The sequence below is a fragment of the Podarcis vaucheri genome (genome assembly GCF_965113315.1).
Source record: "Podarcis vaucheri genome assembly, chromosome: 15".
Taxonomy (NCBI): Eukaryota; Metazoa; Chordata; class Lepidosauria; order Squamata; family Lacertidae; genus Podarcis; species Podarcis vaucheri.
The window spans coordinates 13,976,659-13,996,906 of record NC_138753.1 but is presented as its reverse complement, the minus strand read 5'-3'; the positions used below and the strand labels follow the sequence as shown (position 1 = coordinate 13,996,906).

Genomic DNA, 20,248 nt, shown 5'->3' with positions numbered 1-20,248 from the left:
CGTGCTAATTAGTGTTGCATTGTCCTACAAGATCGCAAATGCAGATCTCGGTTGCTTAAATCAAAGCCCATTCCCGATTCAGAAATCTCGAAGATATGTTCTTTCCTAAGCCGAGGGCTGGTCCCTCACACTGGTTGCCATACTGAGACAAGTGCTTGTCCATTGAGCACAGCTACTGTCTACTACCTCTTGAGTTTTTCAAGACAAAATTCCCTCTCTGCCCTCTTGAGATATGCAGGTCAAAAATTCCTTCATGCATAGCATGATTTGGGCAATGGCTCTTACTTTCACTGCTACTTTTCATGACAAATATCACAGAAAGGGCAAGTAAACATCTCATGGTCTTCACCATTCTCTTTTGGTGGATGGGATGAAGGATACCCCAATTTATCCAATTAATTCCAAGAGAGGCTGCATCAAGCAGAGTCATCTAATGAATTTTGTAGTGAAGCAGTTAACTGAATCAAAGTCGCCCCAACTAAATCTGACTCTAATCCACTAAACCACAAATGTAACTAGTGGATAATGAATATATGACCGAACACTTCTTAGATATTTAACCATTAACTAATGAGCATGTGAATTTGACTTAGTGAGTACATTAAATAAAATATCTCGAAGCTTGCCTGAACAGAGAAATGCCTTGTCTCAATTTCGAAAGTTCAGAACCAAGAAAAATGAATCATGACATACACGTGTTTATTGCTTGGGAAGAATGAAGTGTTTTGCCTTTGCAAATGGAAGAGGTGAAGCTGAATTTAATGCAGATCAGAACAGGAACCCTCTTCTAAACCTGCAAATTATACACACACACACACACACACACACACACACATGCATCTCTATCACTTAACTGACAGAAGTCCCATCCTCTGAGACTTCATTCTGAAGTTAGTCAGTTATCCAAACTTAGACCTTGATTCACTGCTCTAGGAACCCATACCATGGCATTTAATGGCATCCGATCTACCCTACCCAACCCAGAATTCTATATGACCTCACACTGAGAGCGTTAATTTGGGAACTGCTAAAGGGTTAGAGGCCTAATTTTCCAGAAACACTGGCAACAGAAAGAGCATTCTGAGATTTGAGGAAAACAAAACTGAAGTTGGCAGTGAATTGAAATACTCAACACCAGAGTATTTCAATATCCTCTGGACTCTTAGATGTAAAAAAGTAATTGCAGCAAACTAAACTTCTGGCAAACCAGAGCTCACGGAAACGCCGTTTACCTTCCCGCAGGAGCGGTACCTATTTATCTACTTGCACTTTGGCGTGCTTCCGAACTGCTAAGTTGGCAGGAGCAGGGACCGAGCAATGGGAGCTCACCCCGTCGCGGGGATTCGAACCACCGACCTTCTGATCGGCAAGTCCTAGGCTCTGTGGTTTATCCCACAGCACCACCCGCATCCCTTTGTTTTTATTACCATTCGTCTATTTGGGACATTCTTGAGGAGGAACCTCCCCCCCCCATGTACAAATGAATGCCCCAATTCCACCATTCCTACAAGGACTATCTGCCTATTGGCAACATCGAAATGATCACCAACAGTACAAAGGTGTCTCACGATTGGTCAGTATCCCATGGTTAACAAGATTGGCGTGGAACTTTCAGCCTGAGAAGAATACACTGTTCTGCACTAAAACTCCTGTCACTTTTTCTTTAAAACAATACCTCTTAAGTTATTTGCTTCCCATCACTAACTCCCATCACCCCTGATCACTGGTCCTGTTAGCTAGGGATGATGGGATTTGTAGTCCCAAAACAGCTGGAGACCCAAGTTTGGCCATGCCTGGCCTAGACCATCTTTTATCACACGCACAAGCTGGAGATCACACAACCAGTTTATGACACAGCGCTCATTCAAGCAACTGGTTCTGTCACGCGAATGAAGGAGGAAGTGTTTACTCAAGACTACAACAGCCCAGCAAGTCATTCTCCATAGCAACAGTATTGCATAGTTAAAAGCTTGACTAAATCTGGCTTTTTTGCTGACATTTTCGCATTACCCATCAGGCAGCATCTGCTTGCTGCCTAAGACAACCTTGTATTTATCCACTTGCCAGGTAGCCAAACCCGGAATTGCACTCAGGAAAGCGACCTGATGGGAGGCCAGACTGACCGCTTCTGTATGCAATATATAAAGGGGGGGGGCACTATCAAAAAGATAAACCACCTCCAGCATAGAAATGCACCAGTCTGCTACAGGAGATCCCCACCACTGCAGGACAGTAAAACCTTTACTAGAAACTTTTGCAGTCTTTACAAGACTGGTGGTCATTGCTGAAGGACAGCTTTATTCTTCCTTTTTATTTTTACTTGCGGCTGAATACTCCCAAGAAGTGTAGCTCAGCTCTCATTGTGACTCTGGTGCAAGAAAAAAGATGCAGAAGTATTCATATCCCACCAAGTAGCTCAAGACGGTGTACAAAGTTGTCCCCATCCCCATTTCTGCGAGAGCCGAGAGGCAGTGCCTGGACCAAGGTCACCCAGCGAGCTTCAAGGCCAAGTAAAGCATTTGAACCCTGGTCTTCTAGCCCCTAATCCAACACTCTGATCAATACACCACATTGGCTAGTGCTAGCTTAGGAGGTTTAGTTTGGTCAGCATCAAGTATATGCTTCCAGAGTTAACATTGTACTTCTGGTATATGGGGCACCATAGCCGTTACGAGGGCTGTGAAAATTTGTGTCCCGGGCTTTTTAGACTCTTCTGCCCATGTGCTATCTGAAACCAAAGGGGAGGGAGGCAGATGGGGTGAAGGAGAGGAACAATTATTATTTTTTTATTTGGGGGGGGGGGAGATGCAGCAGTATATTCTGTTCAAGTTTTAAACTAAGCTGTGCTGTTACTATGGAGAAGGGAAAGGAATCTGCCTGTAAAAGTCTCCAAGTTCAATGGCCTATAATAATTTTAAGCCTACACATTTCCGCTTAATAGCCTGGCTCTGCGCATTTATGACCTGGATCATTAGCTAAAGCCAAGCGGTGCCTCGGTGATCAGGCAGGCTTCAGGTGTTCAAGCAACACAGCAACACAGCCCCCTACATCCCTTTGTCCTCCTGCCAGTCCTGAGGGAGCCCCGCCCAACAGCACCAGCGCAGCTGCCTCAGAGTCAGCTGTTTGCGAAATTAAGACTTTATGGGTCATGCCTCCACTTTTAAGGGGTGAGTAACATCGCAGCCAGAACACAGAAGTCAGTTCTAAAACCAACCGATTGGACTCAGTGTTGGAAACTAAAGATATATAAGCTAACCGCCAAATGGCACCTTAAACCTAGGTTATGGTCGCCACTGCAGAAAGCCTAGCCATTTCCCCCCAGTGAAATTTGTTGTTGCTATTGCTATTCATTTCATTAACACTCTATATTTTAAAGACAAGACCTCAATGCGGTTTACAGCACATTAAAATATCAAATACAACAATCCAGAATAAAACCAATTCAAGGGAAAGATTTCAGAGCCTTCTCTAAGTGACACTTTGCTTTCCCCATATTTATTTATTTAGCTACTTAATTTATAGAGCTGCCAGTAGCAGAAGGACTCTAGGAAGCCAGTGTGCTATAGTGATGAGTGTCAGACTAGGACCTGGGAGATCAGGGTTCAAATCCCCACTGGGTGACCTTAGAGTCACTCACAGCCTCCTAACCTACCTCAAAGGGTCATTGTCGGGATCAACAGAGAAGAGGAGTAAACCATGTACTCCTTGGAGAAAAAGGTGGGATATAAATGCAATAAATGAGCTCTTCTGCTTACCTGCTTAAGAAAGCTGGAGAGGCCAGCCAGATGGAGATATCAGTTGCCAATCTGGCATCCAGAGATCTCCATGTGGTCGCAAGTGGAACGACGCCTGCTGCAAAACACACCTGGCTGATTTCTAACACTGATGCCACTTCAAACAGAAGCTTCCATTTTATTCCACAGATGCCATTTATGTATGCATCCCGCACACACTTAAATGGGCCTACAGTTTAGAATGCCCTGAACCCTTTTTTTAAAAAAGTGAATTATTCAGTAAGATACATCCAAGATTTTATATTCACAAGAGGTTTAACTGAGCCGACACACTAGATGTTATGATGGGACTGAGCAGATTTCTGTGCCACTCAGATATTCTAATGCCAGGAATTCTCAACAATTCTCAAGGCTTGTGTGTTTTCAACATGAGGCTCAAAGCTTGTGTATTTTGGTACGTCCTTTCCCACACTTCCAGGCGAAAGATTGCTATACATATGCCCAATAAAACTTAGGCAGTTCTGAAAACCATTTCTAGGGGTTTGATAGTCCATTGCAAGGGGGGGGGGAGAGGGGAAATGTCACTCTGAAATTTGAAGCAGACAATCAGCTCTCTCAAGCTTGTTCATTAGTTTGCAGAAGCATCTCATGCTCTTGCTAATAACAAAGTTAACATACTAGGAATGTCTCTTTCTCCTCTGACTACAGTTAGGTAGCCGTGTTGGTCTGCCATAGTCAAAATAAAAAATTCCTTCCAGTAGCACCTTAAAGACCAACTAAGTTAGTTCTTGGTATGAGCTTTCGTGTGCATGCACACTTCTTCAGATACACTGAACTACTTCCCCCCCTCTTCATCTTTCTCCTCTGGTTCACTGAAAGGTTCAGAGTGTAGAACAGGAACAAAGAATGAGCAATCAAAAGCCACCCAATAGAACCATGTGCAGACAGGGTGAGAATATAGCAGGTAAAAAGGCAAATGCTATCTCATACTATGGAATCAATTTAGGATATTGCATTCTACCTAAATAGGAGCTGACCAGTGCTTCCCCTTTCAGCACAGTCTGCTGCTGTTCTAATGCCCCACCCAATGTAAGGGCCCAGTAGACATGTCACTTTAAACCACTGTTAAGCTTAGCCATGCTTTAAAGGTGCACACACAGCTAGGGGTTAAAGCAGGTGGGGGAAACTTTGGTGCTACAAATGTTGCTGAACTGAAACTCCCCCCAGTCCAGCAAGCATGGTCAATGTCCAGGGATGATGCAAACTGTAGCTCTGCAACATCTGGAGGGCCAAGGGTTCCTCTCAATATACCTGGCTGAAAGGGGCACACAAGTGAGGCTGCTGTCTAAAGCAGGGTGGTCTAACAAGCAGCCCAGGGGCCACATGTGGCCCTCGATGCCTTTTTGGGCAGCCCTCAGAAACATTTGGCACTGGGCTTTGGGAAGAAGGCAGGAGGACTCTTGACAGGGTCCTAGAGTCCTCCCACCTCCTTCCCAAAGTCTAGTTAGCACTTTCCCAGCTTTGGGGAGAAAGTGGGAGGACTCTAGGACTCTGCCTTCCAAATGCCTGGTGCATTCCATTTTGGCCTTACTCCTCCCCTCACAGAACGAGGCCCATAGGTTCTATGCTGAAGTACTCTTGCGGCCTACTTGGTATTGAGATTTGGGGCCATCCTGATCTAGAGGTATGACCAGTTACTGAAGTATCAAGACACCAAAGGCCAGAAAGCTTTGTGATCTGCGGAACCAGGGCTACATAGCTGGAGGGAAGCTAAATACCATCTTTGTTCAGCATTCACTTCAACAGAGTGCCATCAGTAGGTTAGACAGGACAGTGCAGCCTACAGAATGTCACGCAAACTATGAAAACATTAAAGATGCCTGCAGGACAACGGAGCATTTCAGCAAAGCCAAAGCATAAAACGTTAAAAAGGAACAATGCTACCAAGTGGATAAAATGTATCGCTAGACCAGGCCAGTCACTGGTGCTGTTGGTTTCCTTCATTCCTCAAAAACCCAAATCTGCCATCTTCCTGCTTTAAATAACTAACCCACTGCCATTTTTAGAAACCACATAAAGTCAAGCTGACTTTGCAACTATTTCCCCCCCTCTTCATCTACACAAAAACCTTTCCCTCAAATTACCCAGCAACAGATGACCTAAAAGGCCTCCCTATATAAACCTGCCCAGGTGCTGAGATCCTCAGGTCGGATCTCACCTTCTATCTTTCTTTCTTTCTTTCTTTCTTTCTCTCTCTCTCTCTCTCTCTCTCTCTCTCTCTCTCTCTCTCTCTCACCTTCTGCCTTCTGGGAACCTTCTCTCGGTCCCATCAACATCAGAGGCATGGTTAGGGGCGACACAGGAAAGAGCATTTTCTGTGGCTGCTCTTGGTATTGTGGAATTCCCTCCCAAGAGAAGTCAGACTGGCTCCCTCTTTGCTATCCTTCCGCTGGCAGACTAAAACCTTCCTGTTCAGATAGGCCTTTGGAAACTGAGAAGCAGACAGGGCTGACCACTAGGGGCTGCTGTCAGAGCAAACTGCTTGTCTCTGATGTATTCTAATTATTGCTTTTAGCTAGTTTGTTATTACTTTGCATTTTATCATGTTTTTAAATGTTGCAAGCTGTCCTGAATCCCAACTTGGAATAATAATAATAATAATAATAATAATAATAATAATAATAATAATAATAATGGCATCTTTGGGCAGGGTAGAAGACAAAGAAAGAGGCCTGCTTCTTGTTCACAATCACTGCTTCATCCACGCAATCTACTTACTGGTTACTCTGAAGAGGGAAGTGATCCTATAATGTGCTCCTATTACCCAGGGTCTCAAGTGACTTCTCAACACAGAAAGTAAGTTCTGAAGGTTTTCCATCTCAGAGAACTTTCATCTTCATGGACGATCCCATTCTGGCAAGAATGAAAAACTGGCTGGCGGCCAAGGCTGGCCACTCCCCGTGGCGTTTTGCTTCCTGACCTAACGGACTGGTAGCCGCAAAGGGCAGCTTTCTGATCTATCTTTGTAGAGCTGCAGCGCTCTCGGCGTACGGGTGCATTAAAGGTCACTTGTAACATCACACTTTGCCCTAATGCTATTATTACATTTTGGACACTTGGCCACAGAGAAACATTTGCGAAAAAGGTTTCCTCGTACTTCTCATCCCAAAGGATGAGTATCGCTTGTTAGCACTTTCTCCCAAACGCTGGAAATAGGGCAGCACCTTTAGGTGATATGACTAGCCACTAATATTGGTTAAGATTTACGGCAACATTTCAGGTACTGTTTTACTGGGCTTGTTCTAGGGATTTGTCCTAGGGTATATAGGGCGATATAAAAATTCAATAAATAATAGTAATAATTTTTGTATGGCTTTTACTGCACTGCAATGGTTCTGATTTTAAAATAGGCTTTTAAGGTTTTAAATCTTTATAAATCTTTATACACTTGGTGAAGCAAGCAACTAATACACTGAAATAACAGCTTTGAACGTAGGAGGCTCAATCAAGATGTGGTACTAGTATTGAGGTCAATGAAACCTGTTAAGATTTTATCTCATGGTGGTATAAAGCAATGCTTTTCAAACTATCCACTGTGGTGGACCAGCAACACCCACCCATGCCCCAGGGACTGGTACCATATTTGGTTCCTGAAACATGCCACCCAATCTGGGTTGTGGTGGAGCTGCCCTGGACCAGCAGCCCAATGCCTTGCAGACCAGCACCAGTCTGTGGACCACCACTTTGTGGAACACTGGTTTAAAGGACACTGACATTTAATTTCAAGGGGAGATTGCATACAAAAAAAAAAACACAACCAACCCTGCAAAGCTAGCAGTGACTGCATTTCCTTATTTTAGAGGCAGAGATACTAAAAAAATAAAGGCCCCTGGTCTTTAATTTACCCTGCATTTTTGAATGAAATCTGAATAAATTCCATAAATTATCCAGCTAGAGCACATCAAAGCTAGATGTCACACCTAGGCATGGTGCAGTTCTTATTAACTAGGAGCTGGGAAGACTTCCAGCTCTAGAGGGACTGCAAGGAGTCAGGGTGGGGCGAGGCTTTATCTCCATTACAACTAATGGATATTGACCTAGGCATCCTGCAATAGGCAGCTGTATGGCAGGCCATGGGAGTCGATCCTAAAGCAGAACTGCTGATGCATCCACATCAAACATGCTTTCAACATATCACGCCTCTAAATTTTAGATTCTAAAACTTGGGGGATTTTTCTTGTGGTGGTGGTGGGGGGGCAACCTTCTCAGTTTAAAGGCTCTTGCACAAACCACCCTTTCATTCCAGTTGTAAAACAGCTATCACCTTTTATACTCAAAGCAAATCAGAATCCTACACATAGGGAATTTTGCAAGCAATGGCAGGCCCCCAACCTTTAACAACGACAACAATTTATTCCCCACCCCCCTCTACCTAAGGCCCCAGGGTGGGTTGCAACCATTAAAACACAGAATGTTAATAACAGTTTAAAGCAACTTGCAATCACAGAAATAAGGTGGGTCCCAGATAAACCCATCTCAAGCGTCAAAGGCAAGGCTGAAGAGGTACTTTTAACCAGCACTTGCCATGTGTGCTAAGGGACAAACTAAACTGTATTAACCTTAAATGCAGGCCCTGGTATCTTTTAGACTAGCAAGTGTGCCAACTGCTAGCTTAAGGAAATTCTGCCAATGGCACTGTCTGGGCAGGAGAATGTATGCTGTGGTCCTTCCATTTTAGCAGAGGACAATTCGTGGCAGCGAGTTGCCTTCATACTAACCCAACTGCCTTAATATTTGTCCAGCCAGCAGATGCAGCAAAGTCTTGAAGAGGGGGTCATGCTTCTGAGCTCTTCCATCCGGACAGTACATACACACTGCCCTGCAAATTAATGCTTCAGCAAATTCATGGGAGATAAAGCTATCGAGAGCTACCAGTCCTGATCACTGTATGCTACCTTCAGGGAACAGAGGCAGCATGCACCTGAATGCCCACTGCTGGACATTCAGCAGTGAAAGAAGTGCCGTTAGTTGACCACTGTAGGAACCACAGCATTGGCTTAGATGGGCTTTGGTCTGGTCCAACATGGCTCTTCTTACATTCAGACACACACCAGCAGCACCATTTTGTGCAGTCTTCAATAAGCCATAGTTGCCCATGCTGACAAGTTGTCTTAGAAAGTAACCACAAACTACAATCAGGATACAGTCTAAAGCAGGCATAGGCAAACCGTGGCCCGCCAGGTGTTTGGGACTACAATTCCCATCATCCCTGACCACTTGTCCTCTTAGCTAGGGATGGTGGGAATTGTAGTTCCAAACGTATGGAGGGTCGGAGTTCGCCTATGCCTGGTCTAAAGGCTCAGACTAACTATTAGGCTGTGGGTGCATTTACCTGTAGCAGTGGAGAAGCAATTTTGGGGAGATGTTAGAAGAGACCTAATAATGAATGCCTACTGCAAAAAAGTGAATGGCTAACTGCGGTATAGATGGCAATAAAGACAATTAAGTGCATTAGTTGCAAAAGCAGAAGTGAATGAGGACCTAAAATCCACTGTCCATTCCAACAGGAGTGGTGTCAATCCAAATTCTGCATTACCTTGGACAAATGCCATTTGTACACTCTCTGCTACCACCTGGGTGCACTGCAGCTTCTACTCTTACGCGTGACATCATTGAGTTGCTACGGAAATGAGTGCGAGGTCATAAGTCTCCCACACAGCTGGAAGTGGGGTAGAGGGAAATAGTGTTGCACAGTGGCAAAAGGAGATGGAGAAAAATATCAGCCGTTAATTCAGCCCTGGTCCATTAAGATGGGCTTTAAATTTTCTTTTCCGAGTACAGCAGGCCAGATCTTTGTGTTGGCCCTAGGAGGAAGCAGTGAGCAAAGATTTCCCAAAAAACAAACCCCAGCCCAGATACTAACACAGCTGGACTTGAAGTGCTGTAACATCCCAGGCTACTGTTTTAGAAGAGATTAGCATTTCTACTACTTTACACTGATTTATTTGCTAAGTTACATTTAAGGCAATTACAGCAATAAAGCAACAGAAATAAAGGGTTGCTGAAAGTATCAGTCTTCAGGTAGTCATAAAATGAAATGCACAGATCTTAAAATACAGTTTTAACACTTGCATTCAGTGAGATTACTCTGTAAGCACTGACTGACATCAAATCGTCCTGCAGAGAGGGATGCTCAAATATTAACACAGTACTACCGTGCCACTAGGCTGATTCCCCACCCTAATTATGCTGCTAGCTGCATCTTCTTCTGCTCCTAGCTAAGCTTCAGCAGTTTCACATGCTTGACAAACGAACGGTTACAACAAAATGGTGCAATCAGGGAGAGAGCAGCATCCCAGGCAAGACTGCGACAATTCTGGATCAGTATTCACTATTCATCAGAGACAGAGGCCACGCTGTCTTCTCTTAAAGGCTCAGACCTGACTAACAAGACAAATATAAAGAACCGTTCTCCTCTTTAAAGCAACCCCTCCCTCCCTCTCTCCACCCAGTCTAGCCTCTCTGCAATATGACAAATGCAGAATCTTCTGGAATGACTTGATACTGCCTCCTACGATCGCTTTGTTTGCAAGATCACATCAAAGATTTCTCTCTTTTTCCCCCCTTTTACTTACTGAACACTCAAAGAGGCCACCTGTATTTTTTTTAAAAAAAATACCCTACTTGCACAATTTAAGAACTGTTCCATTTACAGCTGTCGTTTTAAAACATAGAAATTAACAGCACGCCATCCTATCTTAACCTCCTTTTTGAAAAGCTAACCTAGATAAATACTAAGATTTGCTAGAGATTGAAGTCTTTCCGTATTGCACGCCTTTCTCTCACCTGAGAGAATAATGTATAATAGTGGACGGGGTGAGGGGAGAGAGAAATAACCCCAGGGAAAGATTTGCCTACTGGTTAACCTACATATCTGATTCGAGCTTTCTCCCTGTAATACCATACCACCCTGCAAAAGTGTGTTAGATGGGGTGGAAGACTTGCAGATCATTTACATCCCCCCAAAAATGTAATCTTAAGGCCAGCTCTTTGCAATGTTCCTTGCCCTGTCATGAGGCAGATTAAGAGAGGGTATGGTAGGTGATTGTGGGTGGGGTTGGTTGGAGGGGGGGTAGGGAGGGCACAGCAGATGAATTCATGGGAAAGGCACCGCCCAAGCACAAGGGAGGGAGAGATAAAGAGGGGCCAGAGGACACAGCACAGGTTACACTCTGTCCTTCACTTTTTTCTCCAACAGGGTGAAACAAGAGGGAACCCATATATAAATTGCACTGTCATCGCCACCACCCCACTTTTCTCCCTCAAAGCAGAAGAGAAACCATTTTTAACTAGGCCCAATGATAAGGCAGAAAAGAGGACATCCTCTTTACTTCGTCCAAAGAGGACGGCGCCTATTCTTACAAAGCAAACCCCCCATCAGACCTGAAATAGAAGCACATGCCTTTTGGTGTGTAAGGTGCCTCTGAAACACTGAAGGGGCTCCAGGGGAAGAGGGGATTTGAGCGCACCATAAGCCCAGAGCAGCATTTGGGAAAAAGAGCCACCCAAGGGGGTCAAAATGGTACCTGGACATTTCAATGGGGGGCACTGTGCCCTAAGGGATAAATGAAAAATCTGGGGAAGCAGGGACCAAGCAAAGTGTAAGATGGTAAGAGAGGATGCATGGGGTGGCCAAGCATTTTCAGGGACAGACTGACATGGAAAAGGACAGGAAAGAGCATCCCTGTAAAAAGGGGGGAAATGCAACTTTAGGGAGGGGCATCTCCGGGGGGGGGGCATCATGTTCCCTTCCCATTACACTTACTCAGGGAAGGGCATCTGTTCCAGGAATGCTACTTTTATTGTTTAAGGCACCTTTTGAAGCTGCATTTCCCTGCCAAAATATGATAATAGCAGGTAATAGCAACAAGGCAGGCTGCATGTATGGATATCTATGGGTGTGAATGTGTGAGGTCCAGTGGTGATGGTTGAAGATGACACTGGCCCCAAGGAGGGGAATTATCCTTTGAGCACATTGGGGAAGAGAGCAAATCTCTTTCTGCTCTAGGCATGGTGGAGCAGAAGATGAGTTCAGGGCTTGGCTCTGCAAGGCCATTTCTACCTCCCAGGGGAAATGCTTGCAAGGTGGAGTGGAGAATGGGAGTGACGAGAGAAGAAACCTCCTTACTCACTCCCCAAAGCATTTTCTGTATGGGGCAAGGAAAGGGATGGACAAGAAGGACGTGTGTGTGTGTGTGTGTGTGTACACACACACACAGAGTAATGCCTCCACAGAGAGCCAGTTGCAGCACCTCCCCCCCCCTTTCCAAATGAAGAGAATTCATCAATGGCATTTCCTCTAGCCATCATTTCATTTGAGATGGAGCAGAATGAAAATCTAAATTACATTCTAAAATGGGGGGGGGGGGGTCCTGTGGAAACATTCTCCCCTTTGTATGAATTATTTCTCCCACCCTCAAGACAGAGAAAAAGAGACCCCTGCTTACCACCCACCACAACAAATCAAAGCATTTATGCTTTTGAAGCATGCAGATTAAATAAGTGCATTGGTCCCCTACTCAAAAATAAACAAATTTTCTGTGCAAGAAATAATACATAGCATACACTCTCCTCAGAGAACATGTCCATTTCTCTCTCCCCCCCCAGCTTTCTTTTCCCCCCAGTATGTTGATCACACCCTCCCAATAAATTAATACGAGTCCATTTCTCCCAATAATGAAAAACCCTGTCAATTGCCACCACTGCTCTCCCCATCCAATAAACGAATATATGGTGTAAGGAAGACAAAATTATCTCACCCTATCAGAAATACCCCCTCCCCGTGTCAAAAGAAAGAAAGGCACATTATCCTCCTTCAGTCAGTGAACAAATCTGGGGAAAGGTTGCAAATTCTCTCACTTCCCCCCCTGCATCTCCAATAATATCCACCAGAAGCAATATATTCTACACGTTGATTAACATAATTTATTTTAATGTACAATAATAATCAATACGTTAACATTTTGATTTAATGTATTTATGCACTTTAAGGAGGGGTAAATTATCTGACCCACTAAATGAAGAATACTAACCAGTAGACACTTCCTACTCCCCTCCACTCAAAAAAAAAATTAAATAGGAAAATTGGGGTGGAGAGCTGGGAATCCCCCTTTTAAGAATATCTCCCAGAAATATCCCCCCAGAGGGGGGGGGAAATCTCAATCCCCCCCTCCTCTCAATAAAAAAGGGTGGCACACACACCCCGCAACAAAGGAGGCAGACGGGAGGGAGGGGAAAGGGGAAAAGGAGGAGGGAAGGCCCTTCTGCGGTGACGGCGGCAGCAGCAGCAGCGGAGGAAACCGGGAGGAGGATGGAGGAGGAGAGACTCACGTTCTTCATGGCAGCCGCCATGTCGTCGTATCTCTCGGCTTGCTCAGCCAGCCGGGCTTTCTGCACCAGCTGCTCGCGGTCCACCATCTTTCTTCTTCTTTTTAATTCTTGGCTTGGACTTTTATCAAAATAATAGTAGTAATAATGGGCAGCAAAGCTATCTCTCGTTTATCCCGACCGCGCGCTGAAGGTGAGAGAGAAACGCAAAAACAAAACGGGAGAGAGAGAGAGAGAGAGGGGAAAGAAGGAAGGGTGGCAATGGAACGAGAGGCAGGCGCGCGCGCCAATCAGGGCCGGCCGAACGCTGGGCGCGCGCGAAGCAGGCAAGCAGGCGGTTAAGCTGCTTGCTGCTGCTGCTCCCGCCGCTGTTCCCTGAGCGCGAGACGGACTTTCGCTTCTTTCCCCCCTCACGCTCGCGCCGCTACTGCTCTCGCTCTCTCGCACGGCAACAACAGCGGGCTGTAGTAGCTGCGGCGGCTGCACCCGGGCGGCGTGCGCATGCGCCCCTATTTCTCCTCTCCCGTCTCCCCTCCTCTGAGGGATCCTCCCGCAGCACGTAGACCCCGCCTCTCCCTCTCCCCACCACAGCCCCTATTGGAGCCGCGCGCTCCTCCCGCCCGCCCTTTTTTCCTTTGCCTTCTAAAGGAAAAGAAAGAGGCGCCAAACCGCCGCGCTGTTCTCTTTCCCTCCTCGCTCACACCCCCACCGCCTCACAAAGACCATCCCACCGCCTGCGCGAAGGGCACCATGGGAGTTGTAGTTTGCTCTGTCCAGGGGGTGTTAAAGCACGCTTTGAGTCTGAGGGAAAACCCTCTAAGAGGGGGCCTCCATTTCCCATAAAGCAACGCGTGCCTCGCTATTAGTACGAAAAATTGTATTTATACGTATATAAATATCTATATTGTCTTTATACGTATATATATGTACAGACACACAATGTGTGTGTGTGTGTGTGTTTGTGTATAACATATAACTTAGATCAGTGCAGTTCATGTATTTATCATGTCGATGCAAATATTAAACATGTCGTTAGTATCCGAATTAAATCAAATCATATTAAATTGATTATAGTACAAAATACTGGTCACAGTAACCTAATTATTTTAAATTCATTATAACCTTCCCTCTGCTTCCAATGAAGCTCTGTTTTGTCCTCACAATAGCCCACTGTGACAAGTTAGGCTGATACAGAATGTCCACCCAAAGTAACTCATTGGGTATCATTCAAACACCAATCGCTCCTGCCTTAAGTCACATCCATATCGCATACTCAAAACACATGGAAATCATTATTTCAATTATATTTATTAAGTTTTCAAATATACAAGAACAAAAAGAACATATTCCCCCCCCCCAAGAAAACCCACCCTCTGCAAATATCTTCCCAACACGGGATCACTGATAAATCATAATACAGACATTTCAGCGGAAAGAAGAAAAGAGAAGTAATAGGACAAAGTCCATTTCTGAAGACAAAGCCTCATCCAATCCAAACCCTGTTTTCCATATCTGGCATGTATTTTTATACATCCAATGTATGGAAATCATATTTAAAAGCACCTGTAGAGAGGATCCCAGAAGTATAGTTTGCCCCTCACAAAGCTGCAATTCCCAGCACCCATTACAATCTACAGTTCCCAGGATTCTTAGGGGGAAGCCATGCAGTTTAAATGTATGGTGTGGATGTGATCCTAGTCTTACCCAACCTGTAAGCAGGACCAAATTGCAACAGCACTCTCCACACTTGTGATTCCCAGCAACTTGCATTCAGAGACAGATAATATAGCCAATGTCCTATCTCCCAAAATACCCAGATATGGTATATAAGTACAGTACAAGCAAAAACCCATCGGCTGGCAGAACAAGACTCAAGTGAAAGAGAAAGACAAGTGGATCTTCTAGAGTTACAGATCAATATACAAGAACATAAAATAATGATTTAGATGGTGGAATTAGCTGTATATGGAACCAACAACAAAATGTTGCAGCGTCGAGTCCTCCTGTGCAAGCCTGACACCATTGTGCCCCTCTTATATATGATTATTAAAATAGCTGCTTTCCTACATGACATTTTTCAAGAAGAAGACAGGGACAAGAGGAAGAGATCTCATTCCAGATCCACTAATGCTGCTTCATAGAAACCCCCTACCCTTGCACAGCGGAAATATAAGAAAGAAATGTGAAGTCTCATGCACAAGCATGAGGTGGACAAAAGGCAGAACCTCTTCGAGAATAAGAACTCTCCTCACACGCCTCCAAGCCTTTCCAGAAATTAAGTTCTCCCCCACCCTTGCAAAAAGCCCTATAGTCAAGCGATGACAATCCTTGTGCTTCAGCCCCGGAGGGAGCACCCTGCAAGCAGCCTTCAAAGAACTGAATTGGATGAAGCTCAAAATATTCAGGAACTGGAAAGATTATTTCTGAACAAGAGAGATCACACTCCTGCTAAGTGCCTGCACCACTTTTAAGAAAGGCATGCATGGACTGCACTGCCATCAAAATCAACACTGGAAATAATCTAATATCTGGGAAATTGGGCCACAGCTGTCTGGTGAAAAGGAATATGCTGAGATCTGCCAAGAAGGGCCTTCTTGGTAGTGGCGCCCTCCCTGCCCACCTGGAAATTCAAACCCTGGAGGTCTGGCACCTTAATAAAGGTGCAGGATTCAGCCATAAGTCCATGCAACAGACATGTGGAGTATTCCAGGGCTGCAGTAAGAACATCTACACGCAAAGGCTTTGCAGGAAAGGCGAGTTCCTTGTTTCATAATACCATAATACATCATTGTGGTCCTATAAGGGTCCATTATTTGGTGAAGTGTATGCCCCCCCCCAATGCCACTACAGTTGCTCATAAGCCATGGTTTTTGTAAGATCTCTGGAGATTCAGACCTTTTATACCTGTATTTTGAGACACAGGATATACTTTTTACGAGCAGTTTTAATGCTTCTTTACACAGTTGTCCATTTTCAAAGCGACCCAAGTTAATGTTCCTCACTTGGATAATCACCTAGTGGCCATGTGATCCTAGACAGAAGAACAATAGCCTGAATGGGGGGGGGGCTGGAAGCAGGCTAGAAGCCAGAGACACATTGAAATGCTTGCTTCATGCTGGACTTAGGGGCTCCTCTGGAAACCTAAAGGGGAAGCAAGATCTATGGAGGTGTTAATGCTGTGAACCCCTCCATATATCCTAAAGACACCACAGTCTCCACTAACCTTCATTTCAAGGTAAGCACATCCTGGAGTTCCTCACTGCTCAGAGCAGGGTTTCCCAAACTTGGGTCACCAAGAGTTTTTGGACTACAGTTCCCATCACCCCTGACCACTGGTTCTGCTAGCTAGTGATGATGGGAGGTGTAGTCCAACAACAGCTGGAGACCCAAGTTTGGGAAGCCTTGGCTCAGTGATTGGGTGGCGTGTAACAATACTGTTGGCCCAATTTTACAGAACTCCCTTCCAGTCATGGTCTGACAGCCCCCTCCTTGTTGGACATCTGGAACTTCCTGATTCCCCCCCCCCTAATTCCAGCAAGCATTGATGTTCAATTCCTAAAGTTTTGGCTGCTGTTTGTATCCTATCTTTGTAAGCCACTGAGACGTGACATAAATTAAGCGGTATATAAACTCTTTAAATAAATAAATTGTCAACCCCGTGTCAGAAAGGCACTCCGAATTGTCCTCCTGCACCATCACGGCACACGGCGGGAATGCAGTGTCGAACAGGCTGGACATCTGTCTCCACCTAGGTCTCCTGTGCAGATGACTGAACAGTGACAAAGCGGTGTCCCAATTAGATGATCGAGGAGAAGGAGGTGCAGAGGCAGCCAGCAATCGGCCAGCTGCTGGGGTGACAGGATCGCAGGTGGAGACCAGACAGACCGGGTGGGAGATTGTCAGCCCACCTACCTTCAAGACACGCCCCTACCGCCATCACCCTGGAAACTCAGCCCTGCCAAACCCCAGGGGACGATCGCTGAACTGAGAGTGAAACAGCGCACTTAAGGGAAGTCAAAATAAAAGCCTGCAGAGGATTTAGAGCAGTATGGCATTCACAAGACAGACAAAAGGACAGAAAGCTCCCAGCTGGATGATGCACCCCTCCACATTTAGCAACGCATTTTCAGTGCCTAGAATGTGCATACAAAAACAAATGTTTTCCCTAAAAGATGCATGCAGAATGTGTATTTTACTGGTGGATTTCATTGGGTACAATGGATGGAACAGCATGTGATGGAAGGGAGAAGGACAGAGCAGACCTATATGACCATGACTGGACACCCAGTGAACTTCAGCTCTAAGTGGGGCTTTGAATCCTGGACCAGGTGTGAGGAACCTCCAGCCCACAGGAAAATTCTGGCCTGCCAGCAGGTCCAATTTGGCCCATGAGGCCATTTCCAACCACACCCATTGTCAACCGACTGAAGTCACTGTGTGAAACTGCAGGTTGGTGAGGGGGTTCAATCCTGCTGTGTGTTGCATCAGCAATGCGTTCCCCTTGGGAAATGCACTGGTGAGGCAGACCCCTTCTCTCCCCCCCCCCCAGCTAACTTTGACAGGTGGGCGGGACAGTGGGTGGTGTTACAGTGATGTCCAATGGCTGATAGGTGTGTGGCCTCATCGACCTGTCAAATTTGGCCTGTGGGATGAGGATGGGGAGAACTGGCCCCTCAGGTCCAAGACATTTCCCTACACTAGTGTGATCCTCTAACCAAGATATACATAAACATGTCATCATACAGCCACCATTGGAGCATTTGTTGTGCTGCGTCATGTAATCCTGGATTTGCATGACACCAGGAGTAGAAAGGGTAGGTGAGCAGAGAAGGCAGCCCCATTATATCTCTCTCTCTCTCTCTCTCTCTCTCTCTCTCTCTCTCTCTATCTATCTATCATCTCCCACCTTTTTCTCCAAGGAACTCAAGGTGGCCCCTCCTAATTTAATCCCCAGAACAACTTTGCAAGGTAGTCTGCACTGAGTGACCCAGTCACCCTATGAGCTTAATGACTGAGGGGGGATTTGAACCCTGGTCTCTACCAGGTCCTAGCTGACACTCTAACCACTATGCCACACTAGCTCAATATATTGCTTTGTGAGCAAAGCAGCAGAAGCAGAGGGAAGGGAGGAGGAAGAGAAGAAGAAGAAATGGTGGTGGTGGTGGTGGTACTGAGCTCTGCAGCAGATCCAACATCTTGGAAGCAAAGCAAAAAAAGGAGGGGTAAAATGTGAGGGGGGTGCAGGAGATCTGCATCCCTGCACAAAAGACCTTTGGAGGGGGCCCTGGGTCACCCTGGAAGTCGAAAACAGGTCTCTCACCTGCAAGAGATTGCAGGCTCTGCAGGACTGGGGACCCACCACCGTCCTTTTCTGTGTTGTGCATGTAAAACGTCCATCTTCTGGGGCTGCTGGCTGGGGCCTTGCTGCATCCTGGCAGCAGTAGCAAGCAGCAACAAGCAGCAGCAGCAGCAGCAGAGCGATCCTGGTGTGTGTGCTTTGGAAAGCCTTGTTTGCAACCCCCGAGACTGCAGTGGAATCGCCAGTCTGCTTTGCAAGTCATACTAATTGAGGACTGCAATGCAAGCCAGCTGTCTCTCCCTCTCTCTCTGCATTTGCTGCAGTGCCAGAGAAGGAGAGATGGCTGAGGACAGGGGTGTGGAGGTGCATTGTGTAGTTGCCCCAGAAGCACTGGTAGAGATCGGCAGCCAATCAGGAGCGGCTGAGGGAAGTCTGCATGGCTTGCAGAGTAAATCAAAGGCAAGCAGCTCTCCCCAGCCTAAGGAAGCATTGACAGGATGTGACATGGAGAGAGAGAGAGAGAGAGAGAGAGAGAGAGAGAGAGAGAGAGAAATGGCCATTTTGCAGTGACAGTAGTTGAAACCCCTCAATAGCATCTCCCGGTAGGGTCTGTCCTTAATGCCCCCTGTCTGAAACCCTGCAGAGCCAATGCCCATCCCAGGCCATCCCTGGTTCTATGCTTTATCCTTGCCCTCTCCAGTTGAAGGATCTCACATCACAAGCCCCAAGGCCCATGAACAGGGGTGGGAAACATTTCCATCTGCTGAGGAACACATTCACTCTGGGGCAATCTCAGGAGAGGAGCAGGCTCTTGTGGTCAGGTCCTGCTTGTGGGTTTTCCAGAAGAGGCATCTGGTTGGCCACTGTGAGAACAGGATGCTGGACTGGGGGGGGGGGCGCGTTGGCCTCATCCAGGACTGGCTCTTCTTATGCTCTGGGCTTCTTATGTTCATGACCATTCCATGCTTCACAGGTGCTTCTGCTGCCTGATATATTGGCGAGAAGAAACCAGAAACAGTTTGCCGGCCTTGATTTTAACAAGAGAGGATGTGTCGTTTTGCATCTTTCTTAAATGGCAGAACTGTGAGAACACAGCTTTATACTTAAATCATTGGTCCATTTAGCTCAACATGAACAGACTGGCAGCAGCTTCCCAGTGTTTCAGGCAGGGGATATGATGATGATATTGTTTATATGCTGCCCATCTGACTGGGTTTGCCCCAGCTATTCTGGGCTCCTTCCAGCAATGCAATAAAATATCAGACTATATATATATATATATATATATATATATATATATATATATATATATGCTTTCGTAGATTTTCACGGGTACAGGAATGCAGGTTTTGGTGTCTTCGGGTGTCTTCCCGTGTAAGAGTCGGGGTGTCTGTGCGACGTTTCGACGAGGTCTCACTCCCAGAAAAACAGGGTTACGAAGCTAATCCAAAAAGAAACACCCCCCAAAAACCAAGACACAGAAGAAAACAATGGCATGGCCCTCCTTCCTTATATCAAGGGCACTACAGACAAAATCAGCAAAATCCTCCATAAACACAATATCAAAACAGCCTTCTGCACCAACCAAAAAATAGCCAATATCCTCAGAAACCCAAAAGACAAAATCCAGCTGGAAAACCAAGGGGTCTATGAAATACCCTGCAAAGTCTGCCCAGCCACGTACATTGGACAAACAAACAGACGAATAAATGCACGTATCGCAGAACACAAGAATGCCGTCAAAAAAGAAGAAAAAACTTCCTCTCTTTTCCAACACATGAAAGAAACAGGACACGAAATTAATTTTGCAGATTCCAAATTGCTCTTT

At 45.7% G+C, this 20,248-nt stretch overlaps 1 protein-coding gene across 1 annotated transcript in view; it reads right to left on the bottom strand.

The window, feature by feature from the left end:
* The window catches only part of YWHAG (tyrosine 3-monooxygenase/tryptophan 5-monooxygenase activation protein gamma), a 28,779-nt gene extending 15,136 nt beyond the window's left edge, over positions 1-13,643 (bottom strand). Inside the window, exon 1 of the mRNA XM_082201144.1 lies at positions 13,125-13,643. Within this exon, the coding sequence (XP_082057270.1) occupies positions 13,125-13,211 (87 nt within the window). The 5' untranslated portion in view covers positions 13,212-13,643. The remainder of the gene's footprint in view (positions 1-13,124) is intronic.
* Between the last annotated feature and the right edge of the window lie 6,605 nt (positions 13,644-20,248).